The following is a 25,805-nucleotide window of genomic DNA, read 5'->3' on the forward strand; positions in this document are numbered from 1 at the left end:
CAAACTGTAACAACCTCCCAGGGTTGTGAGGATAAAACAAGATAACAAAGTGCTTATTTGTCAAGTGCCTGGCCCAGAGCAGGTGCTTCATAAATGTTTCTTTCCTTCTTTACAAAGGTGCCTCTACCTGGGTCTAAGAGGAAGTAATGGTTGAGTTGGTTTGACTCTTGTGGCACATGGCACTTGCTGTCTCTCCCACAGGATGCCTTGCCTGCCCTGTGATAGTGTCTGTTCAGCAGCTGGTGTTGGCATTTTTGGTAGTAGGGATGATAGGTTCAAGGAAGTTTTCAATCCAGAGTGATGTGGAAGTTACACGCCCCTCCAAGAAAGGGCTATGATATAAAGACATAATGCATCAATAATTTTTTTTCATAAATAAAAGAAGGCTAGTCTGGAAGATCATTAAGGTAATTTTTTGTTCTACAATGATGAATCTCCTTTTAGATTCTTCCACTTGCTAACCAGGTCACTTTAGTTTCTTTGAGCCTCAGTTTGCTTATCTGCAAAATGGAAATCATAATGCTTACACTATCTACCTTACAAAGTGATTGTAGATATTAAAAGAGATGATGTATTAGAAAGTGCTTTGTAAACTGAAAAGTGCTATATAACTATAAGAAGTTATGTGGAAGGAAAAAAGTTCATTGTTGATTTACTATTAATTGTGTTAACTGTGAGAATGTGGACAGATTGTGGGGAAAAGAGGTTTTGACTTTCTTCTTTATCTTGCATGATTGTTATGGTAGAGGTTTTTTTTTAGGGGAATTGAGGGAGTTTATTTATTTGACTTTTTTTTGAAAGCTGCAACTTGTCTTTGAAAAGATGTGCCATTCTCATAGGAATACTTCTTACCAGAATATATGCTTTAATCAGATTGCCCTCCAGATACAAATCATCAGGGCAGCCTAAATTTAAGAGGAGTATCAGAATAATATTATAATTTATTCAGAGCCACTTATATCACAAAAGGCAGATTAAAGAACTATTGGAAGAATAATGTATTTGTGTAGTGAGACTAGACTTAAATCAGTCACATGTGGAGCCTGAGATTTGAGAGTTGGTGCAGCTTGGTCTCTACAAGCTGACAGTTTTAATAAAGACACAAATGTAAAAAATATGTTATAATTTAACTCTCTCTTCCAAAAATAGTGAGCTGAGGAGTTTGCCACTATGAAACCAGAAATTAAGCACAATTAACATGTAAATGATTAAGTTATCCAATTTGATATTTCAGAGGCTTGAAATGATACAAAGTGCAATGTGACATTCTGGTGTGTGTCTATGTGTGTGTCATCGTGGTGGGAATTGTTGATGGTTACATTTTTAATTTTGGCCTTCCTGGTGCCCATATTTTTAAACTTTATATATACAAACATGCCCACATTTGTACATAAATATATTTCCTGGCTAGATATGTTATCAGAAGCTATCTATTACAGGCAGTGTAAGTTTATGACAACTAATTTGCTATTATCACAGCCAAAGTAATTTGGGCTATATTAATGTATTTTCAGTTCAATCAAGCACATAGTGATTGGACATGACACTTTGAGAAAAATTCTAAGCAGTAGTTTTGCCAACTGGAACCAAGATATTTATTGGAACAATTTATTCAAATTGATGTATTTTTATTATAGGCAAATAATCATCTCTTCCTCAAACAAATGTCATTTGGTCTTGGTACTTTATAATTAATTTATGGCTGTCCATTTTATGTTCTCATAACCCTGAAGGGATTCCATCTCTCCCACTGCACCGTATTAACATATTTCATTACATAGCCACTAACTCTGTAGGCTCATCTATATAACTGCACAATGTGATTTATCAGGTTTAAAACCCACCTTCATTTCTTAAACATCAGAAGCAGAGTAAGGGGCATGGCTGTCTAGACAGTGTGGTGGGAAGTTCCCAACTTCCAGTAAAGCACATGCAATCCTTCATTACTGTAGCTAAGGAACTTAGTTTCAGGAAGGTCTGGGGACCTTTAAACATGGCTTTTAGAGTTTTGTTTAGACAGTGGAATAACCAAATGTGGATTTGGAAGACTGGAGTTCTTACAGATCTAGAAGAATGCGTGAAGTCATTTGGACTTTCATCTAAACTGTTCCCCACTATATATGCTGAACACGTACATTTTCGCAATCAACCCAGGTCCACAAGCTAATTAGAGGAGGAGGGTATTTGCTTATTTTGTCAGAAGCAGAAAGAGGAGCTGATGGACATAAAGTTCAGGAAAAGCCCCTAGACTCTGTCAAAGTATTGACTGGAGGATGAAGAAATACAAGGTCATATATCTAGCCTTTACTTTCTGCTGTCCTTAAGACAGTCTTGGGAAATGAGGCAGCTGCTAGGAGGCGAGACTGGATCTTGGTTAATGTTTTATGTAATCTAGGAGGCGTCCCAATGCAGATAGTTACAAGAGGTAAAAATGGAGTTGTATTATATCGCCACTTTTTAAATGAACAGGGGTCTGTGCTAATTCCAATTTGACTTTTCACAGACAAAAATGACTGCTTGGGATGGTAGCTGCTTCAGTTTCTTAGGGTACAGATTGGGGTTTTATAACTTTTCAGAACCCCTTAAAGCACAGCCAATCATAAGCATTTTGTGGCAATTTAGGATAGATAAGCAAAACCTTTCACAAGAGAGGTATGTGTAGAAAGAGGAATTATTCAAGGGAGAAAAGGGAGGCAGTATTTGTAATGTAGCCTGCATGATTTATTATTAGAATGAGAAAACATTCAAGGACAGGAAGGAAGAGAAGGTGACCAAATCCTTTTGCAACTGCTGAAGAAATCTGTTTGATTTAAGCAAACAGGGTTGAGGTAAGCACTAAGAGAAAGCTACAAGCATGTCTCTTATCTAAGGATAACAAACAGTTTTACATTAGTGGATGAGATCCCCTGCTTTACTGTGTCCTTGTAGAGGTCGTTATATTTTATTTCTGCTTTAATTCCTATCTTTCATGATCCAGACCCTGCCTTGGCTTATTGGTAAAGCTTTCCTCAGAGGCTATTTTGGTAAGATAATGCCTCAAGAGAGATAATATATGTAAAGTCCTTTGCAAACCTTAAAGCTCAGTGATTATCATGATGATTTGAGATCACACTGATCTCTCTTTTGAACCCTGTTTATACTCTGTTAAGACAGTTCAGAAATTTATTGTTCTATGATTGCTTCAAGTGTGTTAGTTTTATCTCAACTGGATTATAAATTCCATGGTGGTCCTTTCAAGACCTAGATTCTTATGTGTGATCTGTGACAGGTAGGGACAGTTTCATATATTTCAGTATCACTACAACAACAAGCAAATGTTAGGAATGTGCTCAATAAATCCTTGATTCATCAATCAGCTCTGAGATTAAGGATTAAGATTTACCACCTGGCTTGCAAGATGTGCTTTACATATTACTCACAGTGTCTATTGGTGCTTTCATTAACTTCTGCTTTATTCATCATGGGATGAATTGTAATCTTGGTTAAATGAGTACATTCTGTTAACATATGAGAAGAAAAATATAGCTTAATGCCTTTCCTTGTGGAAAGAACCATGAAATATCAGTTGGTCATTTAATCTGATTCTCATTGGCATCTATTTTTCACATGTCTTACTATAACTGTGAGTCTGAGTTTTCTCTATTCTTTGTTTATAGGTTTCCAATAGTTTAGAACAGCCAAGGAAACAGCAGCGTTCTGATCTCAATGGACCAGTTGACAATAACAATATGCAAGAGGTAATTTCATTAGGGGATAGAGTTCTGGATCATACTTTTATGGTAATGATGGTTGGTAAAATTTTAATATTGGTCAAACTTATTGTTCAACGCCTTTACCATTTGAAACCATAGATATCTGATGGATGGGGTAGGGCTATGCATGTAAGCTTGTGGTTCTGGGAGGGTCTGAGCAAGTCCAGTTTTGTTCCAGGAAAGGAATTCATGTTGGAAGAGTAAGAAAAAGTTCTTGCCTTTTAATTGGGAGTAGAGACAGGTTGGTGTAATGGACAGAAGGATGGCTTGGATTAAGGAAATCAGAGGTAGAAGTCTCGCCTCTGAAATACTGACTGTGTTTCCCTGGACTAGTACTTGATATCTCAGTTCCTTAGGTAAAGTTCCAAGATAACACTTAAGTTGCTTACCTACATGTTTGGAGGTTGTCTCAACACTGGGAATTCCTATATTGATGAAATCATAGTGTAAACACACACATACAAGTATTAGAATCAGAATGTATACATGTATATAATTGCATCGTTTCATCCTGGTTCTATAGCATACCTCTGAGAGCATCAATTACTAGATTATGAGATCCAGAGAAGGGATATGGCCTGCCATATTATTGTTGTTACTGTTCATTCCTTTATGTACTTAACCCCATTTGGGGTTTTCTTGGCAAAGACACTGGAGTTGTTACTTCCTTCTCCAACTCATTTAACAGATTTAATGCTGTCAAACATTTACCTTTGGTTTCGGCTCCCTGATTTTAAACCCATTATGATTTTACACTGAGTACCTGTATCTTAATATATAAGCACTCAAGATATTGATTCCCTATGGGAGTCGACAAGCCACATAACCCAACTGAGCATGATATTATTCCAGTTAGAGTAATTTTTGTGTACCTAATCTCTTGGGAATGCTAACCACTGATTTTAGTTTCTTAACACTTTATTTGTCTTATAAGATATAAAATAAATCTTCTTCTTTACCTATTGTTGTCCTGTTTTTAATATTTCCAAACAGACAAAGAAGGTGGCTTCGTTTCCGAGTTTTGTTGCTGGTAAGTGATTTGGGGCTATATGATTTTGTAACAAAACAGTCATTTTATTTTACTCCTTTAAAAGATTATTAAGAAAATATAGCTCAAATATTAATAAAATGTTATAGTAAAGTATAACATAGGAACATTTAATTTGTATAGCAAATAGCTTACTTATTGGAGCTGTTCCATTCATTGTTTTTTTTTTTAATATAAAGAAAACTAGCAGTCTGACTCATTTAATTGTTACCTTGCTAATCATGGCATGTGCCAAGGCTGATGATTGATATAATGAAATGAAATGCTTTTGCTTGAAAGCAGCTAATTGTATGACAACAGCTTTGATCCCAATGGCTATAATTGCATCCAAACTCACTATCCTGTTGTTCTTCACACTGACATTCTTGCACTACTGTTTTTCCATCCTTTCTTTTTCTTCACATTCAAATGTAGATGAACAGCAGTGCCCTTTGTTTCAGTCTGTGGCTCAATTTCATAAGCGAAGTAGAGACCATTTTAATTGGGATAGGTAGATAGATACAACCTTTTTTGCGGATAGAAAGGGTATATACCTACTTACTAGCTAAGTGCTGAGCCTTGTCAAACACACTTCTTATACCCTCTTGATGCTACTTTAAAGATCTTTGAAGATTTGTTTTTGGCTCTAAAATACGAGCTTAAGCAGCTAGGGGAAAGTTCACCTGTGCCACTAGGAACACAACTTATACTGAAACATAATAAAACTCTGATTTACTGCTAGCACCACTCCATTGACTTGGGGAGGGCAGTTCAGTTTGTGTGGGCTTCTCATTTCTGTGTGAATTATCTACAGGGCTGAGGTAAGTAGGTTCTCAAATAAGATTACTTGATCATCTTGCTACCCTGAAATACCTAGTATCTTGCCCCCTGCCAGTTTCTTTCCCCAGTTTAAACAAAGATTGTATTAAACTGAATTCCTTAATTGCTTTTCTTTACTAATAGAGCTGAATTAGTTATACTTTCCCCTTTATCTCTTTGAACTTGGGCAGACTTTCTATACCCAGTCTGGTCCTCTGAGAGTCTTAGCTATGAGATGAGAACTCAGAGATTGTATCCACATTGAATGACCGCCAAGAGGCATTGCATTCGACAGAGTTGCCAATTACTTGTTAATGAGTCCTAAATGAAGGTAAATCAAATCTACTCCTTTTAAGCAGATGACAGCAAAGGAGGTATGACTCTGATTCCCAAACCTTCCTATAGGCCTCAAGGGGTTTAGAAGGGAGCAAACTAAAATGAGCTAGCAAAGGGAAAGAAAAGTATATACTAGTTAAAAAAAAGATTCAAATCTCAAGGATTTTTTTAGTTATCTAAAAAAAATTCTGTCAGTAAGAAAGATTGTTTTCAAATAATAAAATTATACTGAGTGTTTAGAGGGAGCTTTAAAATCATTAGAATACTGTACAAATCAACTTATCATCTGAAATAATTAAGAATTAGTTATGTGTTCATAATTCATGACATCTTTTTCTTCCATAACTGATTTAAATAATACTCATAGTAAGGTATAGCAGAGGTGAAAATATATTTGATGTGGTGTGAGTCATTATAAATCTTGGCTCTATTGCTCATTACCTATGTGCCCTTGGGCAAATCACTTAACTTCTCTAGGCCTCAGTTTCTTCATTTGGACTAAAAATTATGAAACAAGTGAAGTTTTTCTTTGTTTCTCTCCCCTACAAATTCATAGTCCGATCCATCAACTTCTTTCCCCACGATAACATTCTTCTACTGGTCATTCTCTGACCCTGGATAATCAGCAAGCTCATCTTCCTCCCCTGGACCTAAGCTCCTTGCTATGGTATTTAATCTAGGCTATAGCATGGATAATTTTCTGCTTTCCAAATTTGTCTTTCCTCTTATCATCTTAAAGGGATCTTCCTCTCAACTAGCCATCCCTAAAAAGGTAATCTTATAATACCTAGAACTTATATATCATTTACAAACAATTTTACATGTTTTGTCTCATTTGATTCTCAAAATTGTTCTGTGAAGTGAATGCTATTATGATGCTCATTTTATAAATGAAGAAACTGAAGCTAGTAGATATTGAGTGGCTTGCCCAGGGTTACATTAGTAAGAGTCAGTTCTTCTATCATGCTCCTATCCTCCTCCTTTCTACGTGTCAGGATAAGCATGGAGTCTCAGAATAAGTAGTAATCCTTCCTTTTTTTTTTTATCGCTCTTTGCTAGAGGAACTAGAAACCAAATAATTCAGGGAAATGTGTGCCCACACATTCTGGCTTACCAGCTCTCTATAACTTTTGGTCCTCCTGAGTCCTGGATTTTTAGAAGAATCATATGTGCTATTATAAATCCATCATTTAACTTAAGATGGAAAACAGAGACCTATAGAAAAGGTGGCTTGCCTTCAAGCTTTGAGGAATTATTACTTTGAGACTCAAAACATAGATGATACCAACTTGGGTGAGTTATGGTTAATCCCTAATTCATTTCAAATTTACATTGAAAAGTAGAAATTGAATTCCTGTGTTTCTGTGTTGTGGAGGGGATGTTTTTGGGTAGGGAGCTGGATCTCTAAGATGCCTTAAAACTCTTCAAAGGAGTCAACTGCAGACACTATAAGTCATCAAAAGTGAAACCAAAGTACTTTATCTCCTTTGATCCCGATAATAACCCTTTGAGTTGGGTTGGGCCAGGATTATTAGCATTTTACTGAAGAAAACACTGAGGCTCAGAGAGATTGAATGGTTTTTCCTGAAACTCATACAGCTTATAACATTCAAATCTGAGGCTCTATTGAATCTGATTTCAAATCTAATACTCTTTTTCCAGTACTTTGCATATAACTCCCTTGACTGGTTTATATGCTCAGAAACTGGATACATACCTAGATGAGCTTTTGGGCTCCCTTCTACTGCTTATCTTCTTTTATTCTAAGCCATTGTAAACTATGGCTTTAGTAACTTGGGAACGAAAATCATGTTTATTTTTTTGACATGACTTGAAAGGAAGTGATCAAGGAGGCAATGGGGAGATATGCTTCCATGTGAAATATTTCTGTGCAGAGCAATTGCTTTGTATGGGTATTGTTGGAGCTTTCAGAGCTCATGTCAGCAAGCTAAAAGCTACTGGGGAGTTCCTTTAGCAATAGTTAAGATTCATTGGTTTGAGAGAGAGTTAAAATCAGGGACATTTTCCAGTTCATGCTCAGTTAACTAGGGGCTGGGGTATGGATACGGCTTTAGTCCTCTGGGTGGGGAAGTAGACAATTCCCAACATAGGCACATTACTCAAGGCTTAGTGAGAACCTCATGGACTACATTTGCAAACAAGAGGTTCCCTCCCTCACAATGCTGCAACTCCCCTCCCCAACCTTCCCTCCATCTTTTAAATTTTACTCTGGGGTCATTACAAACTAGACTTTTCACCATTGCTGGGCTGTTTCCAGGGACCACAGAAGAAAGGAGGGCTGGTACAAGTCAAATTGAGTCTCCCTCAGCATGATGGGGCACAAATGCATTTTTCTGCTTTCAGAGCAAAGGAGAAAGGCACCTGAGACAAAAGGAGAGACATGAAAAGACTCCATTTGAAGTTCAGCCAAGAAATCATACAATTGTATATACAGTATTTTTCTCACACTTTCCTTTGTAAGGAGGGGCATTGAAGTAGGGGCGGGGAGCAGACCTTCTAAATAGTAGAGTCATTTTGAAATGAGCCCACTGGTCCATCTGTAGGAGGAAGCCCATGTTTAGCATATGACATTTCAGTAGGATCTGGCCTCCATTTAGACACAGCCCTTCCGTTGCCCCTTGAAGTAGTCATAAAGAATAGTTTGTCTGGTCTGAAGGGTGTTCTAGGTTATGATTCCTTTTGGCCACATAGTTTCCCAAACACTTGAGCTTCATCTAGTATTAAATGATACTTTAACTTTCCTCTCAGCCATCTTCTTTTATGCACAATGATTTAAAAAGCTTACTTCTAAAATCATTTTCATAGTATTTTGTCTCTAACATTCTGGCACACTGACTCTCAAATGGCTCCTGTGGCTATTTTAGTCATTTCAGCTGTGTCTTATTTTTCATGACCCTATTTGGGGTTTTCTTGGCAAAAATACTTGAGTGGTTTGACATTTCGATTTCTGGCTCATTTTTCAGATGAGGAAACTGAGGCAAATGGGTCAAGTGACTTGCCTAGGACCACACAGCTAGTAAGTGTCTGAGGCTGGACTTAAACTCAGGAAGATGAGTCTTCCTGAGGCCCAGTACTCTATCCATTGTGCCCCATAGATATGCCTTAAAGGGTCTCTTATGAACTGTTCTATAAACTCTGAGCCTTTTAATTTAATGGCCTCATAGCTTGAATGCAAGGCACCTGTTTTCTATATGTCTCTGTTTTCTCTCTTAAGCTAAATGAAAGATTTATAATAGAAAATATGACCCTACATAAATCTGATTTGTGATACTAGCATGTCAATCCATCACTAGGCATTTATTAAGTGCCTACCATGTGATAGGTTCTGAGTATACAGTGACAAAAATGTAACAGTTCTCACCCTCAAGTAGCTTATTTACATGGGTAATTGTAAATTTTAAAAATCTATATAAAATTAATAGAAGGTGATGGGGTGATGGGAGAAGGAGTTAAAGCACTAGCAGCTTGGCTGGAGCACAGATTAAGAAAGGCTTTATGTTGAAGGTGGTGTCTTAAGGGAAACCAAGGCAGAGGTGACTTGGGAGTACATTTCTGGCATGAGGAGATAATTAGGACAAAGAGCCCAAGAGATTAAATTTATGATCCCATCATCTCTAGAACTGGAAGGGACCTTAGAGGCCACCTTTTCCAACCCCCTCATTTTACAGCTGAGGAAACAGGTCCGAAGATGGCAAATGATTTCCCAATGTCATGCAGATAGTATGAGGAAGGATCTGTATCTAGGTCCTCTGACTCTCAAGCTTCTTTCCCATTTTACCATGTATCATGTGTGAGGACCAGCAAGAGCACCAGTTTGGCTCATCATGAACATACAGATACTATTGTAGTAATTATGATATTTAATTGGCTCCATTTCAAATATACAAATTGAATTTTGTTCATAATTCATTGAATTTTCTGATGATAGAGATTGACCTGGATTACTTGGATAGAGACAGGGAATAGACTTGTGATTTCATTAATATTGGGAAATTCCAAGTGAGGAAACTTCTTTTACCAATATAGGTTGCATCTCTGTAACTGGTAGTCTCAGAGAACTACCAGAGTACTCAGAGGTAAAGGACCTGCTGAGAGTCATAAATCAGTAGGTGTTAGAAGCAGGTTTTTCTGTCTTCAAGGCTGGCTCTCCAACCACAGTCCTACACTGCTGCTTGCTTGTGATCTATTAGTCATTCAGTCAATAAACATTTTTGGAATGTCTACTTTGTGCCAGGTACTGCGCTCAGTGTTGAAGGTAGAAATAGAGGCAAAAGACAGATCCTGCTCTTCAGAAGCTCACAACTGAATGGGAAAGACACATGCAAACAAATATGGATAAACAATTCTCAATGCAGAATAAACAGACAATAGTTAAAAGAAGAAAGGCACTAGAATTCAGAGGGTTTGGGAAGGGAATCCTGTAGGAGATGAGATTTCAGTTGGAACTTAAAGGAAGAAACCATTAGGTGGAGATTAGAAGGGGGAGCATGCCAAACATGGGGGATAGCCAGAATATCCTGGAACCAAGAGATAGAGTATCTTCTTTAGGGAACAGCAAAGGAGATCAGTGTCACTAGAATGAGGAGTAGGTGGTGGGGAGTAAGGTGTAAGAAGACTGAAAAGGTAAAAAGGGACTAGGTATTGAGGGATTTTGAATGTCAAATAAAGGATTTTATATTTGATACCGAATGTAATAAGGAGTTATTTGAGGGTGTAGAGGGTGGGAAGGGGGTAGCATGGTCAGAGCTAGCTTTTAAAAAATCACTTCAATGGCCAAATGGAGGGTGGATTGGAGTGGGGAGAGACTTGAAGCAGGCAGACCTTCCAGCAGGCTATTACAGTAATTATAGGTGTAAAGTAATAAGGCCCCACACCAGAGTGGTAGTGATGTGGGAGTAGATATTGGAGAGATGTTGCAAAGGTGAAATTGACAGACCTTGGCAACATATTGGATATTCAAGGTGAAAGAGAGCAAGGAGTTGTATCCCCAGTGTAATATTTACAGCACTGATGACCACTGTAAATATGCCAGCATAGTGCTCAATCACAAAATATAACAGACTCTCCATATATAAGACAGAAAGAAAACATTTGTTCAGACACCAGAAAACCAAATCACAACACCAGGAAACTGAATCCATCATAGCAACATAGAAGTTGATAAGCCAAAAGCAGCACAGAGAGCCACAGCATCTTTTAGCCTTCCCACAAACCAACATTTACTCACAAGCCTAAATGTCTCCTTGGGTGTGTCTTCTCCACCCTCCATCTCTACCTGCTCTGACTCCCAGCTTCCTGTGTGCTCTGCTCCACCCTTCAGCAAACTCCTCCCACCAAAGGCTCCATGTGCTTACATTCAGCCTATTAGGGGGTAGGGTATATCTTCAAAGCAGGGAAGATCTTCAAATTCCCATTCCCATTATAGGAGTTTAGCATGACTCCTAGATTATGAGCCTGAGGGACTGGGAGGATAGTGTTGCCCTGTAGAGTAATAGTAAAGGTAGAGGGAGGCTTTAGGGCGACAAATAATGAGTTTGATTTTACACAAGTTTAGTTTAAGATGTCCACTGGACAACTAGTTGAAGATATCTGAAAGGCAAGATATTGAGTCAATATAGGTAGATTTGTGAATAGTCAGCACAGAGAAGATAATTAAATCCTTGAGAGCAGAGCAGATCATCAAGTGAAGTAGTATAGAGGGACAAGAAAAGGGGACCCAGGAGATAACTCTGGAAAATACCCATGTTTAGAGGGCCTGATCTGAAAGAGGATCCATAAAGGCAACTGAAAAGGAACAGGCAAGAGAATAATAAGCAGAGAATGTCCTGAAGACCTAGAGAGAAGAGCGTATCAAGGAGGAGAGGGTGATCAACAATGTCAAAGGCTGCTGAGAAGTTGAGGACAACAAGGCTTGGGAAAAGGTCCTTGGATTTGGGAACTAAGAGATTATTGCTAACTTTGGAGAAAACAGTTTTGGTGGAGTGAAAAGACTGGAAACCTAATTGTAAGGAGTTAAGAAGAGAGTGAGAAGAGAGAAAGAGGCACCTATTGTAGACAAGAATTTTACTACAAAGGGCAGAAGACATATGAGGCAGTAGTTAGCATGGTGGAGTTGGAAGGATCAAGTGAGAGTTTTTTCTGGAGTGAAAAAATGGAGGTGACATAGGCAAGTTTTTTGGCAGTAAGGAAAGAGCCAGTAGACAAAGAATTTGAACGTAGGGTGAAATTAGATTCATCTGCTTATGGTTTCATGCTTCATACTTCAATATTTATCTTTGAAATCAGCACCCACTCAACCATTCATGACCAGTAAAGGCTTAAATAGGTGAAGGTGACCCTAACTCTAACACTACTACCTTAGTCTCTAGATGAGATTGTGATAGATTCTATTATCTATCCATTATCCATTGAATCCTGGAACTAGAGCTCTTCTTCTTCTTCATTATGCAGCCTTTCCAATCGACTCTTGAAATACTGGCATTGGAGAGTTCCTTTCAAAGAATATTATGGAAGAAAAAAGGATGAAGAGACTAATTTCTTCATGAGACTACTATTATGGCTCACCCTATTAATCAGTTACCCTACTCTGGACAGCTTCATTCCCCAGTCAACTCGTACTTTCTCTGCTCTATTCTGAGCAAAAGTTCACCTCCTGTTTTCCTAATCCCCCTATTCTAGACCAAAATGGAAATCCTTTTCCCCTGATGCCTCTCCTTTTACTTTCATCCATATTTAGCTTGGTCCCTACCCACTGATGCAAAATCTTTTTCTCCTTTGTCTCCTCTCCAGTGTGGATTCTGGAACCACAGTCTGGTGTTAAGAAACTACACTTTATTTTAGATCTCTTCCTTTCCATATTTTTGTATTCATGTAAGTCTGGCTTCCTCTGGAAAACATTCTATCTTTGGGCTCCCTTTCCAGTACTAATTGTCCTTTCTCTTATGTCTTGGCCCAGGAGGAGTTGTAATATTATTTTCTCTCCTCCATCTTTCAGTAACCTTTTCTCCTTTGAGGTTTAATCTAATCATTGATGTATTCTTATCCAGGTCCTTATTGCTGCCTTATACTTACCTCCTAAGCACACTCTTTTCTTAATAATAATAATAATAATTATAAAATAATTAATAATAAATAGCTTCAGCTGCCTCCCAGTCTTTTCTCCCATACTCCCTGCAATCATACTTGAAGACTTGAGTATTCACACTGAAGTCCCTTCAAGCATCCTATCTTCTCAGTTAATATAACTCCTCAGTTCCTATAAGCTATATCTCAAGAATGTTCATACCTTAGTCATTACTCTCACCCTTCATCATATGAACTCTGAAATTCTCCACTCTGTTCATAATTTTCAATTTCTATCCTATACTTCTTAAGTCTATTCTATGTTTTCCCCTAGACTTCAAGTTCCTCTCTTCTTCCTGCTGTTCCAATCTATCGCCTCTGTTCTGGCCTTGTATTTCTTTCTTTTGCAGTCTTTTCTCTGTAACTATTTTTGACTATACACAGTCCTCCGCCTTTGAATACCTTGCCCCTTTGTCCTTCTATCATCTATTTCATACCAGTTCCCAACCCTGATTCTACTTCTATTCATGAGCTACTGAATGCTGCTGGTGAAAGTCCTGCCAACTGGATCCACTTCACATTTATTTTTTAATCTCACAGGGCCATCTTTACTGTCTGATGCTTCTTTTTATCAGTTGATTCTTTGAAGCCATATTTGAACTCGAATCTTCCTGATTCCAGGTCAGGAGCTCTATCCACTGCACCATCTAGCTTCCCTCATCAATGGAGGTGTCTAAATTGAGATTGAATAACCATTTAAGATTACAGATGTCAAGCTGGAAGAGACTTTAGAAGCCATTTGAGTCAACACTCATTTTATAGATCAGGAAAACTGAGACCTAGAAAGGTTAAGTGAAAAGTGTCCAAGGTCACCTGGATAGGTAGTAAGAGGCAGAGCTGAGACACAAACCTTGATACTTTGACTCCAGATCCATTGCATGTCCTGCTTCATCATGCTGCTTCTTCTCAGGGATGTGGTAGGGAGGAAATTTCTGCATGGGTGTGTGGTCAGACTAGAGAATCTAAAGTTCCTTCTTTTCCAATGACTCTAAAAGGAACTAGGGTGGGGACTTCCAAAGGTTACTGGTTCTTCAGGGAAAAGCACCAGGACTTCAGGGGAAGAAGGATGAGGGGTAATAAAACTGAATTAAAAGCGGTGGGTGGGATAGAGTCAACAGCAGCAAGAGAGAGAACAGGAAATTTCCAGTAGATATGTCAGCAACGGGAATGAGGACCAACCTGGGATGTCTATTTGCTAGTTTGTCAGTTCACAATTTTTTATGGTCCCTAGGATCATTTAGGCTCTTTTGGAGTACTTTGAAATCATCCCCCCAGACTCTTAACAGTTTATTAAATTAGGTTTTAGTGCATACGAGCTGTTGCATTGGTGTGAAATAGATGATAATGACTCATTTTAATCTCTTCCTTCCAGATATTTATATCCCACATTTAGATGCAAGGAGCACAGAGCCCCAAGTGGACAAAGCAGCTCTATTATTTTTAGATTTTAATTTAATATCAACCTAGAAAATGTTTCAGAGTTCCTGGGCAAATCTTTTTTTTTTTTGTAGGGGGGAAGGTAGGGCAATTGGGGTTATGGGACTTGCCCGAGGTCACATGGCTAGTTATGTGTTACGTGTCTGAGGCTGGATTTGAACTCAGGTACTCCTAACTCCAGGGCCGGTGCTCTATTCACTGTGCCACCTAGCCGCCCCAATTCCTGGGCAAATCTTAAAGAAATTGGATTTGCAGGGTGATTGGGAAGAGAGGTTATTTTAATGGATACTTTATTGACCTGGCTACATGCATACATGTATGGGCTTTTGTGGTGGAATTAAAAAAAATACCAGAAATAAATGAATTTAGAAATCTTGCAAATGTCACAGAGTATTTCAATAAAACCAGTGTTTATGTAGTTTCAGTTTTAATCATCAATTCATTTTTGCATTGCTTCCAGTCATTATCATGTGTGTTAATACACAAATATCACTGTTTTTTTCATAGGACAAATTTTAATAAGCTGCACAAATGGTTGAGTTAATCAGTGCTGTGCAGCCTGCAGCTCATAGCTGGGATTGGAGCATGGGCTGGTAGTGAAAACCAATAAAGGAACTCAATGGCCAATTATGTATTCAAGAAACATTCATTCATTAAGGAAAAAATAGTCTACTAGAGTTGCTAATAACTGTTTATTGCTTCATGTGACAATGTCACTACTGAAGGGGACATTTGGAAAAAAAAGATATTTGCATAATGAACGTTTAGCTCAAGAGTTTCTTCTGTTCTACACTTTTTTTTTTTGCTTTTTGGAGGGGGGAAAGCAGGACAATTGGGTTAAGTGACTTGCCCATGGTCACACAGATAATAAGTGTTAAGTGTCTGAGGCTGAATTTGAACTCAGGTCCTTCTGAATCCAGGGCCGGTGCTCTATTCACTGTATCACCTAGCCGCCCTTGTTCTACACTTTTGGTGGTATAAATGATTTAATTTTTTTCTGTACTTCCCCATGAGGGGGCGCAAGGTACTGTTATCCCTTCAATATTGTGACTTTCCCCATAGCAATTTCAATATATTGTGGGTTGTCATAAGAAGTTAAATGGGAATTTTAGGGAGTTTTATGGAAGCTGAAGATGACATGGCAAGGCCAGCAGATGACAAAGAAAAGCTTAGAAACTCAGAAATGCATAAATATACATGTACTGTAGTATAATATCAATGTATTTTATCTTTTAGCACCATAATAATTCAGACTTCTTCTCTGGTATGAAGGGAGGGCCAGAACATTTTATATGGATTTTCTAGATTTCAGTGAGATGTGCCCTCAACCCCCCAGTGGTGTGAAAGGGATAGAGAACTATCTAGATTAGGTATTAGAGTCATAGATTTAAAACTGCAAGTGACATTGGGAATTATGAAATACCACTCCCTCATTTCACAGGTGAGAAAACTGAGGACCAGATCAATGAAGAAATTTAACCAAAGGTCCTATAAGTAGCTGGTATCAGTGTCAAGATTCAAAGGACAGTAATTAATTCCACACCCAACACTCTTTCCATTGCAGAGAGGTTAATGAAGGACCCTCATACTAATGCTCATCTTCATCCCCCATGGCCATTCTAGGAGTGTGTTATGGTCTCAGGATAGACATATTCATAACATCATATATTTAGAGCTACACGAGACTATGGAGGCCATCAGATCCAATCTCCTCATTTTATATTTGAGGAAACCATAAAGGTTTGGTGACTTGTCCAGGGTCACAAAGCAAGCAAATGTTCTTATTTTTAAATTAGTAAAAGTGAAATACAGAGGAAATTTTGAGAGAATTTAAGTGACTTGTCCAGGTTATGATGTATATCTAAGATGTATCCAAGGCAGAATTTGGACCCAGATCTTCTTGCCTCCAGGTCAAATACTCTTTTCAATTCTCCACAGGATTTAGAGCTGGAATCAGCATTAGAAATCATGTCTGATAATTGCACATATATAACCTATATAAATTACTTACTATCTTAGGGAGGGTGGAGGGCAAGTCATAAGAGAGGGAGAAAATTTGGAACTCAAAATTTTATATATAAGAATGAATGTTAAAAATTGTTTTTATATGTAATTGGAAAAAATAAAATACTATCTAGTGGAAAAAGAAACACATAGCTAAAATATCCCTTATAGTATACAATTTTAAGAGAACTTCAAGGAAACAGATCTAGGCAAAATCTGTTTCACGTTTTGCAAAGTGAAAGGTGTTTGAAAAAAGATTTTAACATTTTCAATTCATTCCAACATAGTTAGATCTGACCATCTCTGTTAGATTATTTTGGTTTGTAAAAAGGCCAGAAAACAATAACTTTACATCATTCTAATCAGAACTCCCTAACAAAAGACATCAAGGTATAATAAAACTTTCTTTAAAAAAATAAAAAGAGAGAAATCACATCTGACCTCATCATTTCACAAATGAAACAACTAAGATGCAGAAAGGGGACAAGTACAGTAACTTGTATGAGGTCACCCAGGAACCAAATAGTAGAGTTGGGTTTTGAATGTAAGGCCTTTGATTCCTAATCAGGCCAGTTTCAGTAGACAATAGCATACAGATGCTCTGACTTCTTAAGCAGGCATAGTCTCAGTGTGTAGCTGCCTCTCCCGTGAGGACGTACTGCAAGTTACAGCTGTTGGTGTTCTATAAATTTCCCCTCTGTCATCGTTTGAGACTAAGAGATGGTGCCCTCTTTTGGAAAACAACATGCTTTCTTTACTGTCTCATGACGTACTTTATGGCTGGTGCATTAACTGAGTGCCAGGTGCTTCTGCAGTTATTTTCACAATGTAAAGAAAGGTGTTTAGGAAAAATGGTTTGGGTAATGGTGGGAATAGCAATGATTTACTCCATTAAACCTGACCTTATGGCTGCTAAATCATTCTCCTCCTGTCAAATGGTCTGCATGTTGACTACATTTGAAATACGTGTCTCTCCCACTACCATTCCTAGATGTGGGATGTGAATGCCCTTAATTGAAGGCAGTTCCATCTTTCTGGGAAGAAACTAACTCTCTCCATTGTTTAGTTCCAGGCCCCTGTGAACCTGAAGATCTCATCGATGGAATCATTTTTGCTGCCAATTACCTGGGGTCTACACAACTGCTGTCTGAACGGAACCCTTCCAAAAATATCAGAATGATGCAGGCCCAAGAGGCAGTCAGCCGTGTCAAGGTAGCATTGGTCTCTGAGCTGGTGAAAGGGGCTAGGTCCCTTGGCAGCTGAGCTCTCACGAATTCTGTCTAAAATCATGCAGTTTCAAATTGACTTCAGGGGGCAGTGAAGTGAGGCTAGTTCTGCCACAACAGAGACCTCCTTTGCTTCCAAGGCCTGGTGTGAAAGTGCACAGAAACCCATAGCCTGCCAGTGAGTAAGACATAAATTATTGCCGAGGTCAAAACAAAGAGCCTTAAGACTGGAGGAGCATTGTGAGGATTCAAAGGCAGAATCCAGTCTACAAAGGGGAAATCGTCAGGCTGCAGAATACAGGAGATTAGTTTCCAGATGAATTCATTTCACTAAGTTGCAGCCTGGAAACATTTTTTTTCCTTAAAAAAGAGGTTATTCTTAAGCATTCTAGCTGCCAAAAAATTATTATTGTTTAAAGTCACAAGTCCCAGTACAATGCTATTTGCCTTGTTTGTTCTATTTAAAGAACTCACAGATGGGGAGGGAAAATCATTTCATGAAAGAAGTTGAATGTACTCATAATTCATATAGGAGCTGCTTTAGAATTAACAAGCACAAACTTAGACCCATGTAAATTTGTGCTTCTGATAGAATCTAGATAACAACAATGATGTGATTGTCAAATATCACTGTTTAATGTTAAATGCGACACATTTCATTAAAAATTATTACATTCATCTTAAAACTCCCATGTATTGGTCAAAACCGCATCTTGTTTTGAGCAATGCCTTCTTAAAAACTATAAATGAAACCCCCATAGATTTGGAATTAGAGGGCCTGGGTTCAAATTCCGATTCTGCTAATAATTAGTTGTATACTTAGACAAATTTGTTCACTACCTCTGGGTCTCAGTTTCCACATCTATAAAATGAGAGGCTTGGACTAGACAGCCTCTAATGACCCTTCCAATTCTTAATCTACCATGATCATATGAAGCCTATGAAAGCATGTGTTGTGCTAGAGAGAGAACTGGATTTGAAGTCAGATGACCTCAGTTTGAATCCTATTTCTGCTACTTATTACGTGTGACCTTGGGTAAATCATTTAACCCTTCTGAGTCTTAGTTTCTTTAGTTCTAAAATAAGGAAGTGTTGGTCTAGACTAATGGTGCCAAACTCAAATCAAAATGGGAACCATTAAACCACATATAAGCATCCCTTTAGGATGTATACTGACTCAATTTTAAAATGTAATATTATCTATGTTTTATTCTTTTTTATTTGTCTTGTTAATACTTTCTAATTACATTTTAAGGTGGTTTGAGGCCCAAGGGCCATGTGTTTATTTGCCACCACTGGTATGGAAGGTCCCATCCCTTCTGAAACCTATGCTTTTGAGATGGGTGGTGCAAATGCTATTGTATTGTATTATAAATATCATATTTATTTCAGATCAGAAAACTGAGGCTTACAAAGGTTAAGTAATTAGGCCATAGTCACACACAAGGTATAGCCAAATCTTAAACCTTATATCTTCTGAACCCCAAGTCCAGTGTTCTTTCTGCTACAGTATTAAAGGGCTTAACATTTCTTATAAGTGTTAGAGATGACCGAATATTTTCTGAGTCAGTGGTGTTAAAACAAGGGGATTATTTTGTTAAGGAATTGCTGTTAGTGAGTTAACATCAAACATGCTATTTGAGTTCTTATATACACATTAGGTACTCTTAGTAAATGTTTTTTGAATGTAGGAGAGGGGTGAGAGGTATAAAAAAAATAAAGCCTGATTCTGTATTAAAAAAGTATGGGCTTCCCCCCACCCCCCATTTTTTTCCTCTTACCAATCATGAGAGCAATTCTCTGCTATAGCATCTTTGGAGTCTTACAAAATGGAATGAAATGCTGATGGTACTAGAGAGTTCTTGCTATGAAAGAGACTCTCAGTTCTGGTTGAAAACCCATGATTTTGCTTCCCCAGGCCATGGATTATGGCCACATGAATATACCTGTACAAGGAGCTGTAGAACCAGTTCCCCTGACCCTGCATCTTGTATCCCCATGCTCCCTGACAGGTAGTACAACTTTATTTATTAATTTATTTTTAAAGCAATTAGGGTTAAGTAACTTGCTCAAGGTTACATGCCAATAATTTTTTGTGTGGGTGCCAAGTATCTGAGGCCGGAACCGATCCCGGGTCTCCCGACATTGGGGCCGGCACTCTTACTCACTGTGCCACCTGGCCGGTCCTTCAGGAGTACAACTTTAACATAAGATGTGAAAACACTGTACTTCCTCCTAGTCTGGCTTATACTTAGCAATTTCTGACAGTTCAAATCAACAACAAATGTTTCTCAAATGCTTCTGGTTTTTAGATTCACACATTGAATAGGCCACTGGGGTTGGAAGGGAACTTAGAGATTATAGTCCATCCCCACTTTTGTTTTTACAGATGAGGAAATTGAGTCCCAGAGAGGGGAAAGGACTTTGCCTGAAGTTGAGTAGCTAGTTAGTTTCAGAGCTGAAAACAGAACTCAAGTATCCTGATTCCCAGTGCAATGATTTTTTTCCCCCACTGCACCATTTTGTGCAAGGTTGTTTGTACAAGTGTTGGTCACTGTGGGAAATATGAAGATAAGTCTAATGTTTGTCCTCAAGGAACTTACCATTTAGCAAAAAAAGTACAGTGAATATAAAGGTACTTATTATAGACTCTGGGTCACATTTTCCAATTCTATTAATGAACTTTGGTGTCCCCAAGTTCACTGGGACCTGTGAATGGAATATAGCATGTTTCCTTGTTAAATTTTTGTCTAATCTTTGGCCTTAATACTCCTATGGTACAGAGAGGCTTTCCTAAGTATTGCTTTACCACCTGGGAAAAGAGTTTTGGCTACATTTTTTTAATGGTGCCCAAGAACTGTTGATATTTGTTAGAGTAAGGACACTATCAAACAGCTGGTAGAATAGAAACAAGCCAGCACTTCCAGGGGGTAGATAAGGTTCCTGAAATTAGCCTGCTAACCTTTAGCAGACTTGTCCATTAAATGAAGTCCTATTCCACAGCCTTACTTGTACAGTTTCAAACTTGAAGAATTAATTCTTCACTGAGGCAATAAACTCTGATCTCATAGTTGGCACAATCTGTCATTAAAATGTTTTTCTTAGTCCTTATCATTCCATATCTAAACATACTAGAGTGGCCCAGCTGTTTCAAGCTGCTAAGAAATGTACTCGTTAAGAATTTTTGATTAGTTTATTATTTATATATCTATGCTTAATCCTAAAGGCTGTTTACCTTGGTAGATTTTTTCATTTTATGTAGGTTCTAAGTATTTAACTCAATGGCCAAAAGACGTATACTATATGCTGTGTCTTTTTTGTGCCCATCTGTTTTTCTTTTTCTCTTACGTGCTACTCAGAGGATGCAGAAGGCTGCTAAAATCAAGAAAAAAGTGGTGTGTAAAAAAACAACAACCCTATTTCTCTAGAATACCAGTGCTTGTTTATGTTTTTGTGGCTTGTTCTTTGTGGAGCTGTGCTTTTCCATTAGGAATCCTCATAAAATGGTAATGCTGAGTCTTCTTTCTTTTCCTCCTTGATTGCTTAACTCCAGATTATCAAATGGAGTCACAAAAATGACTTCATTTATTTTTCCTGTTACCTATTTATTGATGTAGCTCATCATTACTTCCTTTCTCTTCTATTTAGTTTTTTCAAATGTACCAATACTTACTTTATCTGGAGAAATGACTAATTTTGTATTTAATAGTGGTTATACTTCTAGGTGAAGCATTTCATGCTGACAGAGAGATATATCTTCCTATAGCATGGGCCTAACTATGACATTAATTAAATTATTCTGATATTTAAAGACTCATTAATTTTAATTTACCAAATCAGTACCATGAGTACTACAATTTGCAATGTGCACATACATTTTCAACTAATTAAAAAAGGTTTTGGAGTGAGGTCAGGCTAGCTGTCATTTCAAAATAAAGTTGATATTTAGTAATATGTTTGCAAACGCAGTCATTTACTACGTTTGGGAGATTTACAAGCTGTCATTTTAATATCTGTTTCAGGATACTAAGTATTAAATATCTCTGATTGGTATTGAAATGCCCATTTGGCAAATTTCTTTTTTCTTTCATGTTGACACTGATAGAAGCAACATGGTATAATGAATAGAGTTCTAGGGTTGGATAGGGGAATATCTGTGTTCAAATCAAACCTGGACAGGCAAGCATGATGTAGTGAAAATATTTTTCAAACTTTTTGGTCTCTGAACTCCATTATATGCCTGTGAGTGTGTGTGTGTGTGTGTGTGTGTGTGTGTGTGTGTGTGTGAGGGGGCAGTCAGGGGGTTAAGTGACTTGCCCAGGGTCACACAACCAGTAAGTGTCTGAGTCTGGATTTGACCTCAGGTCTTCCTGACTTCAAGGCTGGTTCTCTATCCACTGAACCACCTAATTGCCCCAACTTCATTATACTCTAAAAAATTATCAAGCTTTTGTTTATATAGGTTATATCTGTTGATTTTTACAGTATTAGAAATCAAAATGTCTTAGTATTATTTTGAAAATAGTTTTGACTTCACCAATACCATGGGAGAGTCTTGGGTCCCAGACTACATTTTGAAAACTGCTGGGTTAGTGGAAAAGTGGATTGGGAGTCACAGAACATGAGTTTGAATCCTGATATTGCCACTTATTAACTATGAAATCTTGGTTGAGCCATAAGCTCTCTGAATCTCAGTTTCTTCATATGTAAAATAAAGACATGGGATGACTACTTAGGCCATTTCTGCCCCCAAATCTATTATCTCCAACTCTGACCCTTTAGAACGGTGTGACCCTGGAAAAATCACAACCTCAGGTAACTCTAGGTTTCTGTACTAAATCATAAATGTGTTTTAGGAGGGGGTCCTCCACACTGAAGGTGAAAAAAAAATCACAAATCTTGTTATGTTTTAATACCAAGAATTATGCCTGAAATTGATACTCTTTTCTTTAAACCTGGGCAGACCACATCATTTGGTGGTTTTCTATGACCTATGCCCTTCTATTTTTATCCCAGGTTCTTAACCAACAGCATCTTTCTAGCTGTTTATTTTCTATATGTTGTTCAGTGATGAGCAAACTGACTATCCTCTGTTCTCGTTCCTATTAAGTAAATATCACTTTTGGGATTTCAAAGCTATAGCATTATGGGTTTAGGTTTTCCAGGCTGGCACTCATAAAGCTATTTATTCCTTCCTAAGTACTGTATTGGCCTAAATGTGTACCACACTTTCCCCAATTCTGGCTTTTACCCACCTTGCTCTTGCTCCACAAGGTAAGAAGCAGGGCCCAAGTGTAATTTTCTGTCAGTCTAAACTAGCCTCTCCCCCTTTTTTTCCCTTTGCTCAAATGTAGGTCAGAGAATTTTTCATTAGTATCCTCTTAGAGGTCCCAGCTCTGGCTCTAAAGGGGACATTTTCCAACCATATGAACACCTCTTCTATACCTCCTTTTCAGTAATTCAGTTTTTACAGAAAATATATTTTATGTGGAAAATAGTATAATTACTTTTGAGTACATATTAAATGGTACCTTAACTATAAGAAATACATATTTATGTATGTTTACATATATGTGTATGTATATGTATATATGTGTGTGCTTGTGTGTGTGTGTGTGTATATATATATATATATATATATATATAATGTTTTCATTTTCAAAAAATCAGATTTTAATAGTGTGCCCCCATATTGAGGTGACCTGTCAGGAATATTATGGTATCCTTGACATATAATTAGCATATATTGCTACCAGATGGAAAGTAATGTCTTAGCACTGAATTTACAATATTACCATAGACATGATTATTCACTATAGGCATGATTAAAGGCATTGATGGTATTATACTTTCTTAATTATACTTTAAAAAAAGATTATGATGTAATATAAGTGAGAATAAACATTGATTACTGTCAATTTATATACCCAATCAAAATACAGTGCTTACATAGAGAAAGCTTTACAGCTTCAGAGCAGCATGACATCAAAAACCCTTGCTAGATTTCTTCCGTGCTAAGCTTTAACTCTCCTAGTTTATGTTTAATTAAGCATGATTAATTACTTAGTTTTTGGAAAAGGCTATCGGTCTTTTCATATGCTTATCTCTTGGTCCCAGTTCTTTCAATAGCAGGAGAAAACAATTGGTTTTATTGTGGGGTTATGTAAAATTCCTTATTTATAAAGTCTACTCAGAGACTACTGATTTTCCCTTTTCTCTGTCTAATTTGTTCCAAGTCCCCTCCTTCTTTTCTGATCAATAATTTTTTACCAAGATTTTCACATAGCATTGAAATGTACCCATTAAACACCAAAGCTTCATTTACCCAGCAATTAATTGTCACATCTTGCTTCTGACTCAACCTGTCTCAGCAAGAATTATGATCCAAGTCATTTATTCATCCAAGAATATAACTTTTGGAATCACATTTGAATAGCCTATATCAAAGCTTGTGGTTTGTGGTTTTGGTTTTATTTATAAGCAGAGACATAAAGCGGCTTCTTCCCAATTCCACAGAAAATGTACCTTAGCAGGATTTATTTGAATCAGTAGCTATAATAATGAGGTAAAAGTTATAGAGCCCTGTAGTTGAGGGACAGATAGCACACTGTGGTTTTTCTCTTTAAGGACAGCATGAAAACACAATTACATCATCATAGTATGTGATCTCCAAGTATTTCAGAGTTCTCAGGGTATAGCCAGCAGGGAAAATGTGTTTTAATCACATACTGGGAAGAATCAAGGAAACCTATGTGACATTGTGAATTGGGAAACACAGCACCATTGGCTTTTGAGTGACCATAGAGAATTACTTAACTCAATAGGCATACTAGTTAAGCACACTTTTCTGTTTCCACTATATTGAAGTAATTGGGATTCCTACTGATTTAAAACCAATTAAAACACCTTCCTCCTCCTAAGCATGCACAGAGTAGTACATTCAGGTACTGAAAAAGGTCAGCTTAAAAGTAACTTGTTACTATATCAGTTGGGCCAACAATAAGCATGCTGTGGTTTAAAAAATAATCAGCCATCTGACTTTTCACCATTTTTGGTATTTGTTATGATTCATTTGTATAATATCTCCTAGTTATTATGGGATGGATTATTATCATTATTAATTTAAAAACAATATTTCCAGTTATTATGGGAAGAAGAATCACATGACATTAATAGTCATTTCTATAATTGTTTGAGGTTTAAGGTTGACAAAATGCTTTCCTTACAACAGCCCTACAAGGTAGGTAGTGGAAATAGTATTATCCCTACTTTTGGATGAGGAAACTGAATGTTAGAAAAGATAAAGGACTTGTCCAGACATGTTCTGATAAATGTTTAACAACTGGGTCACTAAAAAAAAGGCACACATGATATACTTTTAAGTTTAATCTTCATTGTTAATATTTTTTTCATCCCTTTCTTAAGGTCTAGACAATCATCTAAACAATAAATCAAGGCCCAATTTGTAGTGCTTGATAATTTTGATGACATAAATATTCTTCTTGAAAGTTTAACAATTTACTGTTATAAGTTGATAAGACTTACTTCCAGCACAGCCTTATGGTTTTTCTTGGTCCCATGGCAGTGTTGGGATCTGAACCCAGGACTTCTGATCTAAGGCTAGCTCTCTCTTTCTACTACAGAATACTGCCTCTCCATTATGTGCTTATAATCCCCTAGTGTTAGAGCTGGAGGAAACTTTAGAAATCTCTAGTTTAATCACCTAAATGAAGAAACTTAGAGAAGTTAAATAACCTGTTCAAGATCAATATAGCAAGTTAAAGAAATCAGTATTTCACAGTAGTTCAGTTTCTAGTTTGGCAGAAAGATAGACTAATGGGACAGGATGACAAATGTGATTATGAATATCTACCTCCAGAGAAAACATTGATATTTTAATTAACCTTCTTTGAAAATATACCCTCAGGGCCACTAAGTGGTACTGTGAATAGATAGAATACTGGTCCTGGAGTTAGGAGGATATGAAAAGAAAATTAAAATATACCCTCTCTATTCATGAGTGATACTTTTCAAGATTAAATTGGCCAGCAAAGTCTGGGA

General features: G+C 37.4%; 1 protein-coding gene across 6 annotated transcripts in view; it reads left to right on the forward strand.

Annotated features, from left to right (window-relative positions):
• The window catches only part of APBA2 (amyloid beta precursor protein binding family A member 2), a 388,985-nt gene that overhangs the window by 291,085 nt on the left and 72,095 nt on the right, over positions 1 to 25,805 (forward strand). For 5 of the 6 annotated variants that reach the window (XM_069098428.1, XM_069098429.1, XM_069098427.1 and 2 more), the window contains 4 exons: positions 3,657 to 3,737; positions 4,746 to 4,782; positions 17,585 to 17,730; positions 21,104 to 21,139. In XM_069098428.1, the coding sequence (XP_068954529.1) occupies positions 3,657 to 3,737; positions 4,746 to 4,782; positions 17,585 to 17,730; positions 21,104 to 21,139 (300 nt within the window). The remainder of the gene's footprint in view (positions 1 to 3,656; positions 3,738 to 4,745; positions 4,783 to 17,584; positions 17,731 to 21,103; positions 21,140 to 25,805) is intronic. The other variant, XM_069098430.1, reaches the window with a different exon arrangement.

This window comes from Petaurus breviceps, unplaced genomic scaffold, assembly GCF_028583685.1.
Source record: "Petaurus breviceps papuanus isolate PSGF00001 unplaced genomic scaffold, PetGlider_PUasm1.0 37, whole genome shotgun sequence".
Taxonomy (NCBI): domain Eukaryota; kingdom Metazoa; phylum Chordata; class Mammalia; order Diprotodontia; family Petauridae; genus Petaurus; species Petaurus breviceps.